Raw genomic sequence first — 20708 nt, 5'->3', positions numbered from 1 at the left:
TTATTAGCCGTGGGTTTGTAGTTGCGAGCTCCGTATTGGTTCCTGGACATAGGAGCGCGGCCCGCAGCCCCACCAAATCAGCTCACGGGAAAATAGCTAAAGGATGAAATAGCTAAAGGATGAAATGGCTAGAGGATGAAATGGCTAAAGGATGAAATGGCTGAAGGACGAAATAGCATAAGGATATATAAACGGTTTACGGATGAGCAAGCAACTTGAGGTGCAAGAAAGTTCAAAGACGAAAAATCAGCTTGTGGGCGGAAAACAGTTTAAGAACGAAAAAAAAGCTTGTAGACGAAAAACACCTAAAGGACGAACGCGAATCGGATGGACCTACGAGCTGAGCCGCGCGCAGAGTGGCGAGAAAGCCGTCTTGATCGAGTGACGAATGTGCGTCGAACATGAAGACGGCCCTATGCTCTTTTTTCTATTCTGCCCGAACGGGTTTTGTCTGACTTGAAACGGCGGCGTGGCGCCAAAGTCTGGTTTCCTCCACTACTGGATAATTCTTGTGTTCTCCATATTGCGTGGGCCGCGGGGCGTTATCGCGCGCAGCAAGCCAAGCAAGCCCTGGGCAGGAGGCCCGGTTTAAGCTTTGGGCAGGCTGTTTTCTGAAACACCGCCGGAAACGCCAATTTTCGCCGGCCACTGCTCCACCTTCCTTTGAGCCCACGCGCCGTCTGTCTGTGAACACGCCGAAATCGCGGTTGCAAAGCACGGAAAAACGCCTGTCCAGAGCCGTCGACTCGCCTGTTCTCGATACTGCCCCGCGCAGCAGATCTCCGATTCGAGCCCCGCGCCAGATCTCGCTGCCCCGCGCCCCAGAGCCCGGCCCCGTCGGCACAGCACTGGGCCCCGTTCTAAGAAGTGACACCTCGAGCACTTCCACCCACAGGCCGAGACCAACCTGCCCCGTGCTGCCTGGCCGATTCCCTCGCCGGTCCCGTTTCCAGGACTGCTTTCATATTTTGCTTTTTCCGAGCCCCGGGCCATTTTTCCACCCCGGGCCATTTGAACACTAAGGCCTCGCTAGCACCGGCCCCACGAGCACTGGCCCCACGAGCACGGCCCCACTGGCACCGGCCCAACTGTCGCACCGGCCCAATTGTCGCACCGGCACCAGGCCCTATAGTCGCACCCCTGGCCCCGCGGCCCCCAGCCTCGTCCTTCTTTCTTCCACCTCGCCTCTGACTCCCAGTCTCCCCGCCCCGAGCGGCCCCCTTTTTTTTCCCCCAACCCCGGCATTCCGCCCAAACTGAGCGGCCCCCCCTCGTCTCCCCAGCCCCCTGGATTTGCAGCCATGAGCGGGCACTCGGCCATGCAAAACACGCCGGTTGCAAAAGCCCGGCGCCCCGCCCCCGGCTCCAGTCCGGCGAGGCAGACGCCCGGGAAAACGGCCACCCTCCCGGCCAAACCGCCGCCCAGGCCGGCCAGAAAATCCCGCCCGTACATCCGCGTGGCGCCCTTGAACACGCCCCTCGCACGGCGGCTCCAGACGTTGGCCGTGGCGTGGCACACCGTGTCCATCCCGTTCTTCTGCTGCGTGTTTCTCCTCATGGTCTACGCGGGCCGAGTCGCGTGGCTCTGCGTGATCTTGCCCTACTTCGTGTGGCTCTACGGCTTCGACTTGCACACGCCCACCAACGGCAAGGTCGTGTATCGCGTGAAGGACGCCATGCGCAACTTGCTCTTGTGGCGCTGGTTCGTGGACTACTTCCCCATCCGCGTGCACAAGACTTGCGAGTTGGAGCCCACCTTCACCTGCGAGCTCGTGGAGCCCGAGGCCGCGTCCGACGACGAGCAGGACTTGCTCTCGGACCGCCCGCCTGCTGCCGCCAGCGACGTGCTCTGCTTCTTGCGGCTCCGCAAACGGCCCGCGGCCTCGAGGCACCTTGCAAAGGCTCTGCGGCCGGCCGCCAAGGGCTCGGAATTGCGCCGCCGCGCCACGGGGCCGCGGTACATCTTCGGCTACCACCCGCACGGCGTCATTTCCATGGGCGTGGTGGGGCTCTTTGCCACGAACGTGTTGCGCAACGAGCCCTTCGAGCCGCCGCTCCGCTTCCTCAAGCCGTTGTTCCACGACCCCTCGCAGGGCAAGCGCTTGTTCCCGGGCATTGGGCACGTGTTCCCCTTGACGCTCATGGAGCAGTTCGTCATCCCGTTCTTCCGCGACTACTTGCTCAGCATGGGCCTCACGAGCGCCAGCGGGAAGAACATCAAGTCCGTCATCAGCAACGGCGACAACTCTGTCTGTCTCGTGGTAGGCGGTGCGCAGGAGTCCTTGTTGAACGACGTGGTGGGGGGCCATCACCGCGTTGGCATCGGGTCCGGCGACCGCGCGGAGCCGGAGACCAAGTGCCCTGCGCCTCCCGCCGATGGGCTCAAAGATGGCGCGTACGACGAGACCGTGTCTTCCATGGCCATGAAGCAGATTCGCTTGGTCTTGCAAAAACGCAAGGGCTTTGTCAAGTTGGCCATCGAGTTGGGAAACGTCTCGTTGGTACCCGTGTTTGCCTTTGGCGAGGCGGACATCTACCGTCTTTCTAGACCGCCTCCCGGCTCATGGGGCTACTCGTTCCAGCGATGGATGAAGAACAAGTTCCACTTCACACTCCCCTTCTTCTCGGCCCGGGGAATGTTCATCTACGATTTCGGTTTCCTTCCTTACCGCACGCCCATCAACATTGTCACAGGCAAGCCTATCTACGTTCCCCCGGGGCTCCTCCTGGACGAATATGACGACCCAGCGCCCAGAAAGGAGAGGCTGTCGTCTCTCACCAATCTCTTGAGCCTCAAGAGAAAGAAGCTGCAGACCCGGAAGCGCAAGGTTCCGCAGGATATACTAGACCACTACCACCGCTTATACGTTGAGGAACTTAGACGCTTGTACGAAGACAACAAGGACAAGTTCGGATATGGCGACGTCGAGTTGAAGATCATCGAGTAGACAGTACCATCTGGAAAAATGCCACATTTATGTACACTTTGACCTATTTATTCTTCCCACCCCAACCCATTCACTATTTGAGTACTATGTAAAACGCTCATTCGTCCTCCTTATCTTCCTTATCGATCTTGGGCTCTTTGCTTTGTTGCTCTTTCCGGAATTTGCGGTATTGCCTCAACAAGCCCCGGTCCAACTTGCGTCGACCTGTGGTTTCCACAGAGGCAGCGTTGGCTTCCGCAGTCTTGGTGACATCGGTTTTGTCGCCCTCCACTGCCGTTTGCTGGGCCGCAGGGGCAGGAACTGTTGGAGCCCTCACAAACGAGTTGGACTCTTGCAAATTCTTGCAGAACTCATTGAACTCGCGCTCTTTTTCCTGATTCTTCTCATCAAGCACCTTGAGCCTGGCGGCCTTCAGGTCTTCCCACTGCTTGAAGGCGTTGAAACTCGCATCTTTTCCAAACGGAGAGGCCCCAAACTTTGTGTTTTCCGGAAAGAGCTCCCAGAGTGACTTGTTTTTGATTTCCTTCAAGAGTGGATTCATGACGCACATGCCTGTGATGGATTCCCGAAGAGGGTGCTCGCCCAAGTCGCTGGTGAGAGTGTCGGTGTCGAAAAATATGCCAAGTATCGCAAGGTTTGGCTCGATGGCGCCAAAGCCATCTTTTGCCACGGCACCTGGGATACGACGCCTCGGAAGCCGGTGATTTGGATGGAGTTGAAAGTCGTACTTGAAGCCCAACGAGGGCATTTGTTGCTCATGTTTGGGTATTGATAGCTTTTTCTCTGGTGGCCCTGTCATATGGAGCTGCGTTTGGAACTGTTCCGTGGACATGTCCTGGAGTTCCTGGGAAGGCTTAGGCAAATCCTTGAACGACATGTACTTTTGTGCAAACCGCTTTGGCGCCTTCTCACCGACATCAGTCTTTGTGCCATTTCTACCGAGGGCTTTTTCCTCTGTTCTTCCCTTGGTTAACGCCAGTTTTTTGGGTGGTGCCGCCGCAGGGCCGTCCTCGGGTTTACTCCCTGAATTCTTTGAGGACAGGAACCTCAATGAAGTCCGCGATAAGACACGGGATGTAATCTGCAAGCCCGCGGGCCCGCTACGGCGATATATATACAGCGTCATCATTTCGTGGCAGGTGAGCTTTGTGTTGTGTCGGAAGAAAAAAAAAGGATGTATATCCAAAAGCGTGGCTCAACAACGGCAAACCCTGGCATTTTCTAGACCTGTCGCACTGGTGCGGAGGGCTTGTAGCACGTGATGTTTGGTCACGTGGACGAGGGAGCTCGCCGGACTCTTGGGCTTGAATGTACTCCAAGATGGAATATGGGGGAAAAGCCTATTATGTTTTTAGACCCCACGTAAAAGTCATTGGAGATTGTTGTTTTAGTTGAGTCGGGGTTGCTCAATTTTTACGTGTCGATATTCATGAGCGCAGCTGGTTAAGTTCGCGCCTAATTTTTGTAACTGATGAGTAATTGGAGACTCGGATGCGAAAAGTAATTGTTGGAGACTTGAAGCTCATTTTTTTTTTGTCTTTGTTGACCCAACGACGAAGAGATTCTTCCACAAGAATTCCCCTTCATCAGCTGCAACCATACAGATCCAAAATTCGACTGGGTAAGCTAATTAATTTACCAGCATTATATTTATAAGTAGATTAATTTTTGCGTTCATGGTCTCTCGTATATAGTCTTCCCTCTATTTTAGAACAAAAACGCCACTATTAATTTGTCCAATTAAAGGTTGTCTTTTAAAAAACCATGAATGTGAGTTCAGTTATCGTTCCTGAGGGTATCAGTAAATAAAACAGATGGTCTATGAAAACATACTCTCCCATAGTACCACCATGAAGCTACTGGGGAAATCTAACTCGTCTAAATCTTCCGAATGAATTCGTAGGATGTGGAGAATAAAGATGGAGCCTCTACAGCTCACCGAGCTACTGGAAAAGCTCAAACAGTGTATCGTTGTCTATGGGAGCCCTCAATTGTTAATTCATTCCAAATTTTAGTTTCTGGCCACTATATGATGCGTGATACCAAGTCTACTCGAGCAGTTGAAATCTGGTCAGTTGTTCTGAAAATATGATCATTTCGTAATTGTACAAAGTAAAGAGCCGATGTTGTCTTGCGGGAGCCTGAAATACAACAGACCCTCCATGGATTAGAGCAATGCGGAAATCTGAGGAATGCTTCCCTGGTGGACGGATGGTGACGGTTGAGTTTACGCTTTGGTAAATTTGGGTGATGTGATGTAGACTTTATCAATGGGGCCTGTTCGAGTGAAACGGGCAACGCCGAACCAAATTCAACCGCGTGTCTGTTCACTCACCAGTCTAGCTGATCCAGCTTCAAGCAAGTTTCTTATTTTCTTTGAGACATTGACTTGTGAGTTCAAAATGCGGTAACCAACCGTCTCAGCACGTTTGAATCTGATGACGAAGTAGGTAGTTGATACGATCGTGGACTTGGTCCTCACAAGCTTGGCACAAGACTAGGTGCTGAATGAGAGCAAGTGTGGCATGTGGTGGTCGGCTAGGCTGAAAAAGCCAGAACCAGGCTGTGGCACTGAAGACGGCTCTGAAATCAGAGCGCGGGTGTTTAAGTTCTGGATATGGGAGTGGAAGGATCAATGTGGTTAGACAGTAAGATCCTGAAAACGTGGTGCAGAGTAGGGAACAAGTCGGGTCGAATATGACGCCGGAGCTAATGCTGGCTCTATGCATATACTCAATTCAAGAAAAACTGGGGACTATAGACATGACATGATGGGTGAATGTAGGATCGTCCATACAAGGTAGGTGAGTGTAGGATCGTCAATAAAAGGCACGTGGATAGAGGATCGTCAATACAAGGCACGTGGATGTAGGATAATCCATACAAGGCAGGTGAAGGCTTGGGTAGGTAGATATACGATGAGACATGGCCCACAACGCGAGTGCACCACATAAACATGCGACAGAAGAGCGTTGCAAGACTGGGGCCAGGTTCAATCAGACAGAAGAGCCCCATGTCGTGGGGTAGCACTGAATATGGCAGACCCGCTCTCCAATATGCTGATGGACCAGAGTGCGCGTCAATACAGAAGAGCAGACCACCACCAGAACCCGGTTCCATCGTGCCCAGCATTCCGAGGCCCAAAATATTAAAAGAGCAGTGACGCGCTTAACACCAAGCTGCCTGCCCGGCCCCCTCGAGTACTTTCCCAGCCGGCCACCGTGGCAGCGGTGTTGCCGCAAAACGTGGCCCGTGGTTCCAGACCTGCACACAGCGCCGCCCGGCTCTCCTCCCCCGAAACACGAGCCAAGAGTCCAGAAAAGCGGCCTTGCCGGCGAAACCGAGCTTCCGCCGCCCGCAAGCCAGCCGCCCGCAAGCCAGCTGCCCGAACGCCGCGGGCCGCCGCCGGGCAAACGGGAGGTACGGGTGTCCTGCAGGGCCCGGCTCATCTGTCTCCGGCCATCTCGAAGCATACGTTTCCTTCATCATCCTCCCCGAGCCATGTCCCTCCACAGAGAAAACACCGAAGCTGCGGACCTCCCGCACTCCTACGACAAGCCCGTGCCCTTGGCCGTGATCGGCGGCACGGGTCTCTACGACCTCCCCAACTTGCGGCCCGTGGCCAGGCTCACCGTGTCGACTCCTTGGGGCTTTCCCTCCGGGCAGATCACGGTTTCCGTGACTGAAAAAGGCCACGCGGTGGCCTTCTTGGCGCGCCACGGCGCACACCACGACTTGTTGCCCTCGGACGTGCCGCTGCGGGCCAACATCGCCGCGTTGAAGAGCCTCGGGGTCAAGGCCATCATTGCGTTTTCGGCCGTGGGCTCGTTGCAGCAGGAAATCCGCCCGCGGGACTTTGTGTTGCCCACGCAGATCATCGACCGCACCAAGGGCGTGCGGCCGTCGACGTTTTTCGAGAAGGGCTTCGTGGCGCACGCCATGTTCGGCGAGCCTTTTGACGTGAAGCTCAACCGGCTCATTGCCGACAACATCCCGGCACGGGGCTTCTTGGAGGCGCACGACGCGGCCGCCGAGCCCGTGCTCCACCTGAAGAGCCACACGGAGCACGGCGCGGACTTGACCGTCATCTGCATGGAGGGCCCCCAGTTCAGCACGCGGGCGGAGTCCAAGATGTACCGGTCCATGGGCGGCTCGGTGATCAACATGTCGGTGTTGCCCGAGGCCAAGTTGGCGCGCGAGGCCGAGATCGCGTACCAGATGATCTGTATGTCCACGGACTATGACTCGTGGAACGAGTCCGAGGAGCCCGTGACCGTGGAGACCGTGGTGGGCAACTTGAAGGCCAACTCGGCCAACGCCTGCAAGGTGGCCGGGCGCTTGGTGGACGTGGTTTCGGAGGACTTGCACCTGGGTGCCCTGGGGCTTGCGGCCGAGTTGCAGGGCTCCATGAAGTACGCGGTGAGCACGAACGTGAACGGCGTGAAGAAGGACGTGTTGGAGAAGATGCACTTTTTGTTCCCGGGCTACTGGCCGGTCAAGTAGGCGAGTGGCGGGCGCGCTGTATAGACCATAGACGGTGCTTGACAGCGACATTAGCTGAAGTGCGAGAGTAGCTGAATCGTAGCTGAATCGTAGCTGAATTGCGAGAGTCGCTGAATCGTGAGAGTAGCTGAAAAGCGAGAGTCGGGGTGTGGATGTAGAAAGTGGCTTGGGTTCCTCGGGCGTGGCCATTTCGTGGGCTCCAGTTCCTGCCGCACTGTATAGGCCCCTAAGCAGAGGCAATCAAAGACACCCAAAGAGCGTCTTACACGCAGTAGACAGCCGCAGCTTGCTTGAGCCGCTAATGACCGGCTCTTGTAATTTGACTTGGGCATGGCGCCGGAGGCTTGATCCACAAATGTCTTTTAGGAGTGGCTGAGGCCGAGCCACTTGCGAGAGTCACTCCAAATAAGCTCCCAGTGCATCGAACAGGACAAGACCGCTGCTTAGTTATGGAATCGACCCGTAAAGGCAATTAATACGATACTATCAATCAAGTCTGCTGTCTTGTCGATGGCTCGAGTGTAGTTTTATTGGGTGATTCATGTGCTGGTGCCATATGACCCCTCTATCAATCTCGGCTGGAAGGGAATCAGTGGCCCAGCCAGCCATGAATGACATTAGATTCAGGAACTTGGCGAGTCAGTCAGCGGGGGCATTGTCCTCCAGAGCTCTGCAGTGGTATGAAGAAAAGTGGCAATATCCAAGATATACAATCGCCATCTGGAGGGTCAGGTCTGGCACTTTATATGATTGAGCGAGACTACTTGAGCTTCTCCTTTGAGACAACAAAAAGGGCTGAAAAGGGTCAATTCCGCAAAAGGAGGAAGTGACACGTCCTCTTCACTTTCGGGTCCTCGAAATATTTGAACTTCAATGATTTCCTTCACTTCAACGTGTGCTTACAATAGAGCATTGTGAGGAAATCCGCCAAAGCACAAATTTTCAAGGAGTGACGCGTCCATGATGCTCTTTCGCCCAATTATTTTGACGTCTACGAGCCCTCTTTCTTGCAGTGGATCCCAAGGTATACTTGGCTGGACTTACAGAAGCACATCTTTTGCAACTGGGACTTGCAAAAAACGAACCCCAAAGTTCGACATATCCTTTGCCATCTCTACTTTGCACGGTCGTTTGATTCTCATCAACATTCTGGGAAACCATGGACAAATATGGTAAATACGCCATATTACCTGATCATTTGGTAATGCGGGCCATACCAGGGATGTCTGCCAAGTTCTATACTTGGCTATGCGGTTTCGCGCACACTGGTTCTTGATTATGTCGCAGCTAATTATACCGCAATAACCCCAAGGAACGGAGCAGACCCTAAACCAGCTCACGGCTATCTCACAGGGGTTTGTTCAGTGTCTGTCAAAAGGAATTTGCAAAACTCAGTGAGCAGGAAGCCACCCTTTTCAAACCACCCACTCGTGTACCCGTCTGACCAGTAAGGACCAAGAAACTTAGAACCGGGAACAAGAGGCAGTTTCAAGGACAGACGAAAAAAAGCAAAATCGGGCAATTTCCACAGCTCATCTCAACCTGCGCTTTTTCTTCAATACAGTCGGGCAATTTTTTTGAAGCGGGCCTGCGAAGACAACGTGCAATCCGCAGACAATAACTCCTTGTCCCCAGTGCGCATGAGCTCCGGCCCACCTATTGTCTCCAGGCTCTCACGAGATTTCGGAAGGTGCGTGAATAGGCCCCATGCCAGATCCAGTAAAAAGAGAGAGTTCTGGCCGCTGCAGGTGCCGCACGTCTAAACATGGGCAGCTTTGCGAGGTCACTCGGTGCCCAGCTAGCTACAGTCCTACTACGAACGGTTGCTGGCGCATGTCTGGAAGATTCCAGCGTGGTCCCCCCTCTCCCTATCAGGAAGTATCGTATAGCAGCATGTAGTCTGCTCAGTTAAAAAAGCTTAAAGTTTGTGGGGAAATCGGAAACGCTCCTGCACCCCAACGCCCCGGTGAGCATGTTGCGACGGCTGGGCTTCTTATCTGGAGGGCCCCGGGGCTCCTGGTGACTGCTTCTTGTGATCGCGATAGTCGCAGTCACGTTCTCCCTCCTAGTGCGCCTTCCTTATTCGGCGGCCGGGCCCGAGATCCACTCTGGCCTCTACAGACTGCCCCTCAATGATGCCCCCACAATGCTGGTGCGACACGCCCGTATATAAGAGCCAGGCAGATCCCTCAGCCAGATGGACCGGTTTTTTTGATTCTGTTATCAAATCTCATCCATCCACGACAAGCCAAGCAGACGGCGCTCTAACGTCCTTTTTTATTTTTCGTGTTCCTGCCAGTTTCTTCTGCCGCTGCAACATCTGTAATTGAGTCCATTTGGTCCACGCCTCCATCTCGCTCAGTGCCCCCCCGGCTCGTTGCGCACGTGACTCCGAATACAAGCAAGCGCATCCAACAGCCCCGATCACCCCGAACTACTTCTTAGCAACCACTTTTTTTTGCCATCGCCGCCAAAAAAAAGCCTGCCAGAATTCCACGCGTCTCGCTAATTTCTGCACATTAACACGTCCCCCATGTCCATGAGATCGCTCGGCTTGAACTCGGCTTTGGGCCGCATGTTCACCAAGTCCACGGACCAGACCAAGGCCTTGCAAACGGTCCTCAACTTCCGCAAACACCCCGAGACATCGCTCGAGAAAATCATGACCCGCAGCGACAAGGAGATGGGCGGGTATTCCGAGGTCCACATGGACATCGACCCGCAGACGGGCGCCGGCCATTTCCACGGCTACTTGAACCTCGATCTCCCCAAGGACAACCCTGAGATCACGCGGTCCGGCTATGCCATGTTCCGCACCAAGGACCAGCGTGACTCGTGGATTTCCGGCGACTCCCACTGGGACTGGTCGCACTACGCGCTGATGGTTTTGCGCGTGAAGGGCGACCGCCGGAAGTACCTAGTCAACATCCAGGCAAACACGCCTTTGGTGACGGACTTGTTCCAGCACCGCTTGTTCTTGCACCACCCGGGCGAGTGGGAGACCGTGGTGATTCCACTCGACGATTTTGTCATGACCAACTGGGGCGTGATCCAGGACGGCAGCGAGCTCAACAAGGCAGAAGTGAAGACCGTAGGCATCGGCTTGTTGGACAAGCAGTACGGACCGTTCTCCTTGAAGATCGACTGGATCAAGGTCATGACGGGCACGGAGGTGGAGAAGGTGGCCAAGAAGTCACGTGCCGAGCGCTTGGCGCTCGAGCACGGCGCCAAGCACGACGGCCACAAGGATGTCGAGAGCAACATGCCCACGGGCGACGGCTGCTCTGCACTCAACACGCACAAGATCGACGAGCCCAAGGAAACCATTTTCTAAGTGCGCAAAGGAGCTACGATGCTCTTTGCTGGTCTTTTGCTGGCTTTCGTCTTTAATCATCCAGCTTCAGAGACACTGCGTCAGGAACTGCTGGCCGATGCCATGCTTGGAACCCGGACCTTGGCTTTTCGAGGCAATCGAAAGAAATCCTACAAGGCAAGGAGGGCGAATATCGAAAGAACGCAGTGTGATCTCACTGCCTGAGCGCAGCTTCCATGCATGCACCCCCGTGAGGAGCCGGGAACCATCTCTTGGTTTTCAAACGTCACAAGCACGCTTTATCATGGTGATGCGACATTGATTTTCATCCTATAACATATCAAATACACCGAATATATTCAACTCTCGACAGGCATGTGAGCACGTGACCCGTGCATTTGGCGTGCAGGTAGACTGCCGGTCACGTGGGCCCCGGCCTCGCTTCGCGCGCTACTTAAGACTCCCTGAAAATTTTTCTTCCCTCTTTCTTTTTCCTTCATCACAACTAATTATCAAAATGGCAAGAGGCCCGTATGTCTAATCTGATCTTCATTTATGAAGACAGACTAATTCAAGGCACAACACAATATGGCCTGTTCGTATCGAGCAGAATCCATGAACATAACCGTCTCCTTTCGGGGTGTAAACCGGTTTCCAGTCATATCTTCGGATTGGCGCGGATGGGAGCCTTGTCTTGATAATTAGGAGTGGTCGAAAACCTAGGGAGGTTCTTTGCTTTGCTGTCGATATTCTGAGGACCACATGTCTATTGCTGGAAGTCGAATGTTCGCCCGTCCCGCCGAGAGGGTCACGTGGTCCAGGTACGGCACGCCCCTGGCTTGTCACGCATCTTGCGCTTGCCTGCACTCCCAAGGTTCTCATCCACTCCTAATTGATCTGTCTGTCTGTAGCCATGACAATACTAACTCATATTCAGAAAGAAGCACCTTAAGAGATTGGCAGCACCATCCCACTGGATGTTGGACAAATTGTCCGGCACCTACGCCCCAAGACCATCTGCAGGTCCACACAAGTTGAGAGAATCCTTGCCCTTGATTGTGTTCTTGAGAAACAGATTGAAGTACGCCTTGAACGGTAGAGAGGTCAAGGCCATCTTGATGCAAGAGCACGTCAAGGTCGACGGTAAGGTCAGAACCGACTCCACCTTCCCAGCCGGTTTCATGGACGTCATCACCTTGGAGGCCACCAACGAGAACTTCAGATTGGTCTACGACGTCAAGGGTAGATTCACAGTCCACAGAATCACCGGCGAGGAGGCTTCCTACAAGTTGGGTAAGGTCAGAAAGATCGCTTTGGGTAAGAGAGGCGTTCCTTACGCTGTCACCCACGACGGTAGAACCATCAGATACCCAGACCCTCAGGTCAAGGCCAACGACACTGTCAAGATTGACTTGGCCACTGGTAAGATCACCGACTTCATCAAGTTCGACACCGGGAAGTTGGCCATGGTCACCGGCGGTAAGAACATGGGTAGAGTCGGTGTCATTGTGCACAGAGAGAAGCACGAGGGTGGTTTCGACTTGGTCCACATCAAGGACGCTTTGGAGAACACCTTCGTCACCAGACAATCTAACGTCTTTGTCATCGGTACCGAGGCTGGCAAGCCATACGTGTCGTTGCCAAAGGGTAAGGGAATCAAGTTGTCCATTACCGAGGAGCGTGACAGAAGAAGAGCCCAGGGTGGGTTGTAAGCTGCATTGTACTATACAGATAGGAGATACAAATAAAGGATATAATTTCGGAAGGTCCAGGCGCCGCAGTTGCCGGTCACACGGTGGCGGAGACATGATGACACCAGTGCCCATGTGTGCAGTACGATAGCATATGTGTACGCGCCGCTCGGCAACTGGACAGTATCGCGGTGATTTGGGCTGACGTACCTATGTTTCAACCTTCAATCTTTCAGTACAGAAAATAGTTATTTTTCACTACTAACCTGCAACTACCTAACCACAACAAAAAAGAGAATCAATGACTTCGCGCTACAGAATTGAGTACGCTCTCAAGTCACATAAAAGAGACGAGTTGATCGAGTGGATCAAAGGGCTTTTGGCCGTGCCGTTCGTGCTACATGGCGATATCGACGAGTACGAAAAATACATGTTTTGCCACGGCTTGCCGGACGAGCTGAAGGTGGTTTCTTGCGAGCAGAAAATCGAAAAGACCTTGCAGACACGCTATTTGGAGGTTTTTCATGACGTAGAGAAACTCATAGATAATACCATTGCGCTAGATGAACGGCTGCCGGATCTGGACCAACCGGCCCGCACGAGGCTCCGGCAATTGGTGCCATCGGTGGGCCGCTTTTTCACGAAGCTCCCTCTCAAAGAAGCATTTTTGATTGAAGACCGGAAACGGCTGATTTCGAGGCGCACGCTTGTGAGTCCTTCGTTCAATGACATCCGGTCTATTCTCAACACGGCGCAGGTGCTTGCACTCGCCGGCGCCCAAGAAAATGACGCCAAACTCCGGCTCGTGACTTTTGACGGTGACGTCACCTTGTACGAAGACGGCAAGTGCTTGGAGAAAGACTCGCCTCTCGTGGCGCTCCTAGTGAAATTGCTCAGTCTTGATTTATACGTTGCAGTGGTCACTGCTGCAGGATACCCCGGCCAACTGGGTGCTGACATGTACCAGGAGCGGTTGCTGGGACTCATCCAGGCGTTGAGGGATACGAACCAATTGCTGCTCACGCAGAAAAACAACTTTTTGGTCATGGGCGCCGAGTCCAATTACTTGTTTCGCTTCAGCTCGGCCCACGGGAACTTGAGGTTTATCGAGGGCTGTGAGTGGTACTTGCCCATCATGCAGAGCTGGAACCAGGACCAAATCCTGGAAATCATGGACCTCTCGCACGACCACTTGAAGCATCTCCGGAGAAAATTGAGACACGAGGACGAAAACAAAACCACAATCATTCGCAAGGAGCGCTCATTGGGCATCATTCCTGTGAATGGCTACAAGATCCAGCGTGAGATCTTGGAGGAGATGGTGTTGTCGATCCTGGTGGAACTCAATGACATCTTGAGCCACAACAAGTCCACTGCCAACGTGAGTGTTGAGAGCACAAACCTCATAACTGGCCAGGCAGAGAAGAAGGTGCAAGTTTGTGCCTTCAATGGTGGCTCCGACGTGTGGGTGGATATTGGCGACAAGGCTCTCGGTGTGGAGGCCTTGCAGCTGTACCTCTACAAAACGTGTGGAGGCACGCATGGCAAAATCGCCAAGAGTTCCAGTCTCCATATCGGCGATCAGTTTGCATCCGTTGGCGCCAACGATTTCAAGGCCAGGCTTAGTGCATGTACTGTGTGGATCGCCAGTCCAAGAGAAACAACCGAAATTCTAGAAGAATTGACGAATTTGCTTGAGAACAACTCAGGGAAAGTCAACAATATCAATTTATTGGCATGAAAAGCTCTCTTTGAGGGATGACCTGGAAAGCCCAACTCGCTTTATGAACTATACAAACAAATCAAGACATATACACCAAACAATATAATACGAACTATAGAACACCTTGATATTGTGGATTTCGGACTTTTGAAAATGAACGAGCAGTTCAAAACGCATACCACATTGGTGTCTTTTCTACTGCTCAACCTCATTTGCCACCGATATTATCCCGCTTCATTTTTATCACAGAAATACAGATAATTTTTTTCAGACATATTTTTTAATGACAGATTTCTCAATTATTCTTTCACGCTTTTCAAAGAAGAAAATTCCTCTTCAGCCCGTAGTACGTGTCACTCGAGCTAAATTTGTAGTGGATACAAGAAATGGAGATCCCTCCGAGCATTTATCACCTGTGGAGAACCACAAGCTTCAGAAGTTTAATAAGAGCAGATTTTCAAGATCCTAATACCCAGATCTATAGTAGTATATGACAAAGAGAAACCTTTCTTATCCATAGTTTCCAAGCAGCAGATTATCAAACAATCATGGTCTATCATGATGGCGAGAAGGAGATCTTCGCAATACTTCCACAACTACGCTCTCAAGGACTGGAAGGTCCTTCAAGTCCAGCTTACCTGCAATCGATTTTTAATTTCTTCGTCCGCGAGGTTATTGTTGCCGAGATTCTTGATAATGCTCAAAAATTCTTTCATCTTGGGGTTGCTAGACTCATAACCATGATGTCTGTTGAAAGGGTCTCTCTGTTTTCTTTTATCTTGTAGCGGTGCTCGGAGCCCATAGAGATCGGTTGCAAAATGATCGAGGGCGTGTTTTTTCTCTGCAGCAACCAAGCTTGAGAAATATTGTTCATGATCAATTTCGGGGCCTGGAAGTGGCGCGTTTCCAATATACTCCACCAGGGATTCGGGGAAATCCAATGCCTGTGCCAAGTGATACTTGAGAAATCTGCTTTTTTTGAACTCAAAGCCAACCACAGTTATGAACTTCGGGTATAATCCAGCGATCTCATAGAATCTGCAGATCAGAAAAATAACGTTTTCCAAAGAATCCCGGGCATACTCTTCGAGAAATACTCTTCGCAACAAATTCTCGTCGGCTGTTCCGATAAGTCTTTGTGCGAGCTGATAGTAAGAGAGCGCCTCAGAAATTGGCCCAGCTTCTGCCTTTGTTTGGCCCCCAGAAATAATAAGGAGCGCGTGTGGGTTTCTTTTCAATTCATCAAAACTTTTGCGAATATGGTCGATGAAACAAAGGTGATCGTGGCCCTCGATTTGAAACGACGCGAGGTGCCATTCATCAGAACTCTGGCCTGTAGCGGCTTGTATACTTTGTGCTTTCCATATTGAGTGGCATGGAAGTATAATTAAGCGGTCGAATACCATACCAGTGACGTGATCTAGGATGATTTGATTTAGTGGCGTCTCACGCTATGTCTTGAGCATTGAGTAGCTGCATGCGCTCGTGCATCTGAACATTCTGCAGCAGCACCTGCAAGCCTCGTTCTGGGTCATGTGACCCAGCATTGCCTTTCCTTCCAAATTGTAATGAGCCTTAGAGATAAACAAAAAAGTCAGCAAAATGGTCCTGAATGCAAACTTCTACAAGCCCGAATCGGCGCCGTACTTCAATCCAGCTGAGGAGCGAAAGACTGCTATTGTCACGGGTGGAAATTCGGGCATTGGCTGGTATACGGTGTTGCACCTATACCTCCACGGTTACATAGTCTATATGGCAGGCAGAAATGCCGAGAAAGTTGCTCATGCAGTGAACGAAATACATACCGAGGCTGTATCTAGATTCGGTGCTTATACAGAAGAGGAGCAAAAACGCAAGCCTTTAGGCGAGTTGCACTCTCTCCATTTGGACTGTTGTGACTTGAAATCTGTGGAAATATGTGCAGAGGAGTTCCTAACCAAGGAGTCCCATTTGGACTTGCTCATCAATAACGCCGGCTTGATGGCCGTGCCTTTTGAAATGACTAAAGACGGCTACGAAATTCAGTACCAGGTGAACTTAGTGGCACCAATTTTGTTCACCGAAAAGCTCCTTCCAGCATTGGAAAAAACCACCACACAGGCGAGTGTACCCCGCGTGATTACTTTGAGCTCCATGGGCCACAACATGTCCATCAAATACTGGGATCCTGCTAACCCAATCAACAAATTTCCAAGCGCCTTGTACAGCTGGGTTCGGTACGGAAACGCGAAGCGGGGGGCAATCGAGTACATGCGCAAATTCGCTCAGGTCCACCCAGAAATATTGGCTTTTTCTGTGCATCCAGGTGTGATCACTGACACTAGGCTATACGACTGGTGGACTAGTATGCCAACTCTTGGTCCGCTTTTCAAGCTTGGTTTCCAAGGCTGCGGCAAAGTAATTGGTGTTTCGTGCGAGGAGGGTGCTTTGGCCACGCTTCGGGCTGCGTTGGACCCTAATTTGAGTGCCCAAGAAAGCGGCTCCTATTTTGTGACAGGTGGTGTTATCGAAGCTCCATCTAAAGTGGCACAAAAGCAAGAAAACATTGATACTACGTGGTCTTACAACATACGTTTGTTGACTGAGAAGGGCTTTCTCAAGGAGAAGGTATAAAGTGTTTCGGCCTTGATCATGTGAACACTCCTTTGTATTTTACTAGAGGACACTATTGATTGCTTGTCTTTGATTAGTCTACTATAAACAATTTTATGAACTGATAATTTTGCTTCTTGACGAGTGGTCTCTATGTAGAATAGCACGCGCAGCGCAGCCGAGAGACCTACAGCTGCGAAGACTAATTAGCTTACTCGAAACAGTCTGTCTGTCTCGACACTGCCATACCCTTCTCTTTACCCACGAGAAACCATAATCTGGTCTAAAGCCATAAATCAAAAGCCGCAAAGAAAATTCCAACCAACGTGTTCTTCTGGTCCTGTCGTGCAGAAGACAAAGATCATATTTCACGAAAGCAGATCATCTCCCCAGTACAAACAAAATATCCAGCATTCAAAAAAGGATTCCACATACCACTCTCCTGATTTACCGAACATTCCTGCCGAAGTGTTTGAACATACTTCTCATAGAATACATTTACTCTCTACTTTATCCCCCCATATATGACCCATTGATATCGAACCTTACTTGCCCTCACTCAGTTCTTTCACATCAACTCACACATGGAAGAAATGGCCGTTGAAACCTCGCTGGAATACCGTGCTGCATCACTGACCGGCCCCATCAGCTCGGATTTCTCCGAGTTCATTCAGAGCTCTACCGCCAGCACAGTAAACCCATCCAATGTTTATGAACTCACCCAGTCAGAATCGCTCATATTCTTATACAATCTTCTTTACGATGACGATTCGGCGCTAACAAAAGCAGATATATTAAGCATTCTAAGTTGCTTGAAAGAACGTGAATCAAACCTACCGTTTGCTTTCACCCAAATCGACCCGAATTCTAACGTCCAGGGCGTCGCCTGGGATCTCAATCTCCGGCGCAAATTTTATCAAGAACGGGCTCGTGTTGCTAATTCCCAGTGGTTTACAAATGTCCCGATGTCTAGGGAAGAGGCCATAAAAGTAAGTTTTCCACAGTTTTGTGTTTTTCTTTCATGCTATGATACTAACAGTTTTCTTTGCAGAGTCTCAAGCTAACTGCCTATGACACCAAAACCGACTTCTTCGAATTCCATAAATTTTACAGCCGTCTCAAGAACCACATCACGCATTTTCAGCTCCGCTCGCTCGTGGTTTGTGGGCAGAATGCGGTTTCGGGGATCTTTTATCCCTCTTCGTATTTCCATGACGATATGCTTGAGCCAGTATTTTTAGAGTCTGACTCAGTCCCAGCAAATGACTGCCATAGTTTCTTCAAGTTGATCAGGCTAATGCAGGATGAGACTTCTCTGGTTTCCGAGTCTATGAAACTCGATTGTTTGGTTGATTCTAGACACCTCAAGTACCACTCAGCTAGCCGAATTTCGTCAATGGCTTGCTCCAGCAAATTTCTCGCGGCTGGGACGTTTGAAGGTGGCTTTATCTTGGTGGACATCGAGGACCCGAACGATACTAGGCTTTCTACGGAGGTTCTACTAACGCGGTCTTCAGAAGGTATCACAAACGATATAGATATCAGCAGCGATAACCTACGACTTACGGTGGCTTCTAATGATGCGAAGTTGCGTCATTTCGATGTCGAAAAATCAAGAAAAACTTCATCTATTCATCTTCCGTTTGCGGTGAATAGGCTCGTCTCAAATCCCCATAATAACCAGGAGTTTTTTGTGGCCGCAGACAGCAAAGAAAACTTCATTTGGGATCGTCGTTGCCTCAGCGAAAATCCCAAGCCAAGTGTGACGTTTCTGGGCCACAAAGATTACGGCTTTAGCTGCGACTGGTCGCCGCGAGATGAGCATCTTTTGGTTTCAGGAAACCAAGATGGCACGGTGCGATTGTGGGATCGCAGAATGGCACATTCAAGCTTACATTGCTGGAACAGTGCCTTGGGGTCTCACGCTTTTGATATTGATGAGTCCATTTTGGGCGGCCCTGTTCGGAACTGTAGATTCAGCCACTTCGGGAATCATGTGGTTTGGGCCGAGAGCTTGGATCATGTGGGTGTGATACAAATGGACGATTTGAAGATTGGGGACGAGCTGATTCAGTCGCGAGTTCAACTGATTGATTTTGTTGGCAAATGCATAGGTCTCAACGTGCGTCTGACCGACTCAGGTCATGATGAAGAGCTCATTATTGGTATCAACGACTGTCCTCTTGGAGGTGTTCTCAGTTACCGATTGGATGCACCGGGAAAGCTGCTTCCCCTAGATTTCGAATTTTAGGTTGCCTTTATGAGTATCAGATTTATTCGAAATGGCAGACCTTGGTTCCTTGGAACATAATGTGAGATATTTCCAGAGACAAAATCCGAGCATTTGCTGTTGAAAGTCTTTTAATCTAGAAGTAAGATTGCGGCCTATAAGTCCCATTTAGAGAACTGGTTAGTGCGAGACGTTTCATTCAATTCCTCTCAGGAATACTCATCTGACTTCACATTCAAGCAAAGGCTCACACACTAGAGCCCGTTGAAGTATTATTTAAGTATATGCATATTCTATATATGCTATCAAACTCGAGTACATTTGTCAAGTGGCTTCGTGTATTGAACAGGAGTACTGCTCGAGTGTGACGTACCCATCTACAAGCAATTTGTTTAATGACTAACAGACTAGCCTCGCAGGCGATATATTTTTTTGCGTTGTGATCTAGCCCTGGTTCTGTGAAAGCTTGCTATGCCATATATAGTCAGATATGGACATCCTTTTGTCATTCTGGTTTGTTCTTGGTTTGATATTAGCGTTATAATATCGTCTCACTCCGATGGTTCTTCTATGCATACATGATACACAGCTTCAGCAATGCATAAAAATATTCCTTTGGTCTTGAATACACATTGACCATGTAAAAGAAACACACGTTTGCGATTATTTCAAGCCAGCAACTGCATCACTATTTGACGTGACCTCAGGTACTTCGTTGTCCTCCGCATATCACAAAACATTTTCACAGGATATTTATCCATTATTGATGGCAGAATCATACGTGTAATATTCAAAATGCTTTGAGATTCTCGGAGTCCAGATGCAATGTAAGAAGACGAACAAGGCTCGCCCATGTGGATTGAAACCCGACAAAACAGTACCAATGAGAACAGTCAGTAACCAAATGACCAATACCTCAGCAGTCAGACCGAAATTTCAGCTTGAATCTGGAATATGTGGAGACCAACTCGAGATGTGATGTGTTTCGTGCATTCGATCAGATAGATGTTGACATTAGATGTTTTTTCTTGGGTCTTACCACATTTCGTTCAAATCCTCAGACACCAGTAGGTTGCCACCGACACTTTTAATAAGAGCGTCTAAAGCAGATAGTTTCTCCCCCGTTTTTGTGATGGCCGCAATGACCCGAGCCTTATTTCTGGCACTTGTGACGGATTTCTCATACTGAACCACTGCCTGGTCGTCATTACTCATTGAGATCGCTGCCAAATACGTACTTAGCTGTTTTAAATGGACTGCCAATGCAGGGCTCTTTTCTTGACTCCATTCTTCCAACAAGCCGTGCAAATATCCCACAATAAGAAACCTCTGGAATCCGGTCTGAAGACCATATACCTTGCCCTCCATAAATTGCTCTTTTGCAGAGTGCTCATGGCCTTCGTGGAAGCCCTTTTCATAATAACCATCCTCGAGATTGAGAACATCGTCTAGACTGAAGTCGGTCATTTTGAATGGTGGGTTTGGGCAGACCGATGACAAATGATGATTGCAAAATCCCTGGATAGTACATCTCGGACGGAGCGCGCGAGCCCAATGGCCGTGCACATCCCCAGAAAAATTAGAATCTCATATCAGCACATAATAACCCTAAAGATCTCGTCGAGAGTAGTATGCCGGGTGGAAATGTAGATCCAGGAATTCTGCGAAAATCCAAGAGCAAAGTTCGGCTAGCTGCGGGATATTTGTCG

The 20708-nt window shown here is 50.7% G+C and overlaps 10 protein-coding genes across 10 annotated transcripts; 7 read left to right on the top strand and 3 right to left on the bottom strand.

The window, feature by feature from the left end:
• Window positions 1-1300: 1300 nt before the first annotated feature.
• Window positions 1301-2947, top strand: METBIDRAFT_12271 (diacylglycerol O-acyltransferase; the record flags this gene model as incomplete). The annotated part of the gene is made up of 1 exon (XM_018854201.1): window positions 1301-2947. One exon carries the CDS (start codon window positions 1301-1303, stop codon window positions 2945-2947), a length of 1647 nt encoding a protein of 548 aa, XP_018710745.1.
• A 97-nt stretch (window positions 2948-3044) lies between these two features.
• METBIDRAFT_12270 (uncharacterized protein) lies at window positions 3045-4076 on the bottom strand (the record flags this gene model as incomplete). The annotated part of the gene is made up of 1 exon (XM_018854200.1): window positions 3045-4076. One exon carries the CDS (start codon window positions 4074-4076, stop codon window positions 3045-3047), a length of 1032 nt encoding a protein of 343 aa, XP_018710744.1.
• Window positions 4077-6060: 1984 nt separating this feature from the next.
• MEU1 (S-methyl-5-thioadenosine phosphorylase) lies at window positions 6061-7930 on the top strand. Its single transcript, XM_018856015.1, has one exon. It carries the CDS (start codon window positions 6449-6451, stop codon window positions 7448-7450), a length of 1002 nt encoding a protein of 333 aa, XP_018710743.1. The 5' UTR covers window positions 6061-6448; the 3' UTR covers window positions 7451-7930.
• Window positions 7931-9983: 2053 nt separating this feature from the next.
• METBIDRAFT_43637 (uncharacterized protein) lies at window positions 9984-10784 on the top strand (the record flags this gene model as incomplete). Its single annotated transcript, XM_018857682.1, has 1 exon — window positions 9984-10784. The coding sequence occupies one exon, from the start codon at window positions 9984-9986 to the stop codon at window positions 10782-10784; it is 801 nt and encodes a 266-aa protein (XP_018710742.1).
• Window positions 10785-11280: 496 nt separating this feature from the next.
• RPS42 (40S ribosomal protein eS4) lies at window positions 11281-12475 on the top strand (the record flags this gene model as incomplete). The annotated part of the gene is made up of 2 exons (XM_018858915.1): window positions 11281-11294; window positions 11701-12475. 2 exons carry the CDS (start codon window positions 11281-11283, stop codon window positions 12473-12475), a joined length of 789 nt encoding a protein of 262 aa, XP_018710741.1.
• Window positions 12476-12755: 280 nt separating this feature from the next.
• ISN1 (IMP 5'-nucleotidase) lies at window positions 12756-14195 on the top strand (the record flags this gene model as incomplete). The annotated part of the gene is made up of 2 exons (XM_018858914.1): window positions 12756-13835; window positions 13872-14195. 2 exons carry the CDS (start codon window positions 12756-12758, stop codon window positions 14193-14195), a joined length of 1404 nt encoding a protein of 467 aa, XP_018710740.1.
• A 605-nt stretch (window positions 14196-14800) lies between these two features.
• Window positions 14801-15583, bottom strand: METBIDRAFT_43927 (uncharacterized protein; the record flags this gene model as incomplete). Its single annotated transcript, XM_018857718.1, has 1 exon — window positions 14801-15583. One exon carries the CDS (start codon window positions 15581-15583, stop codon window positions 14801-14803), a length of 783 nt encoding a protein of 260 aa, XP_018710739.1.
• Window positions 15584-15779: 196 nt separating this feature from the next.
• Window positions 15780-16790, top strand: METBIDRAFT_43992 (uncharacterized protein; the record flags this gene model as incomplete). Its single annotated transcript, XM_018857731.1, has 1 exon — window positions 15780-16790. The coding sequence occupies one exon, from the start codon at window positions 15780-15782 to the stop codon at window positions 16788-16790; it is 1011 nt and encodes a 336-aa protein (XP_018710738.1).
• Window positions 16791-17362: 572 nt separating this feature from the next.
• METBIDRAFT_12264 (WD40 repeat domain-containing protein) lies at window positions 17363-19020 on the top strand (the record flags this gene model as incomplete). The annotated part of the gene is made up of 2 exons (XM_018854199.1): window positions 17363-17758; window positions 17809-19020. The coding sequence occupies 2 exons, from the start codon at window positions 17363-17365 to the stop codon at window positions 19018-19020; spliced, it is 1608 nt and encodes a 535-aa protein (XP_018710737.1).
• A 1014-nt stretch (window positions 19021-20034) lies between these two features.
• On the bottom strand, window positions 20035-20466 carry METBIDRAFT_78668 (ribosome biosynthesis protein; the record flags this gene model as incomplete). The annotated part of the gene is made up of 1 exon (XM_018858913.1): window positions 20035-20466. The coding sequence occupies one exon, from the start codon at window positions 20464-20466 to the stop codon at window positions 20035-20037; it is 432 nt and encodes a 143-aa protein (XP_018710736.1).
• Between the last annotated feature and the right edge of the window lie 242 nt (window positions 20467-20708).

Source organism: Metschnikowia bicuspidata, assembly GCF_001664035.1.
Source record: "Metschnikowia bicuspidata var. bicuspidata NRRL YB-4993 chromosome Unknown METBIscaffold_4, whole genome shotgun sequence".
In the NCBI taxonomy this organism is placed as follows: domain Eukaryota; kingdom Fungi; phylum Ascomycota; class Pichiomycetes; order Serinales; family Metschnikowiaceae; genus Metschnikowia; species Metschnikowia bicuspidata.
The sequence above is the reverse complement of the archived record's forward strand: the minus strand, read 5'-3'. Positions and strand labels throughout refer to the sequence as shown.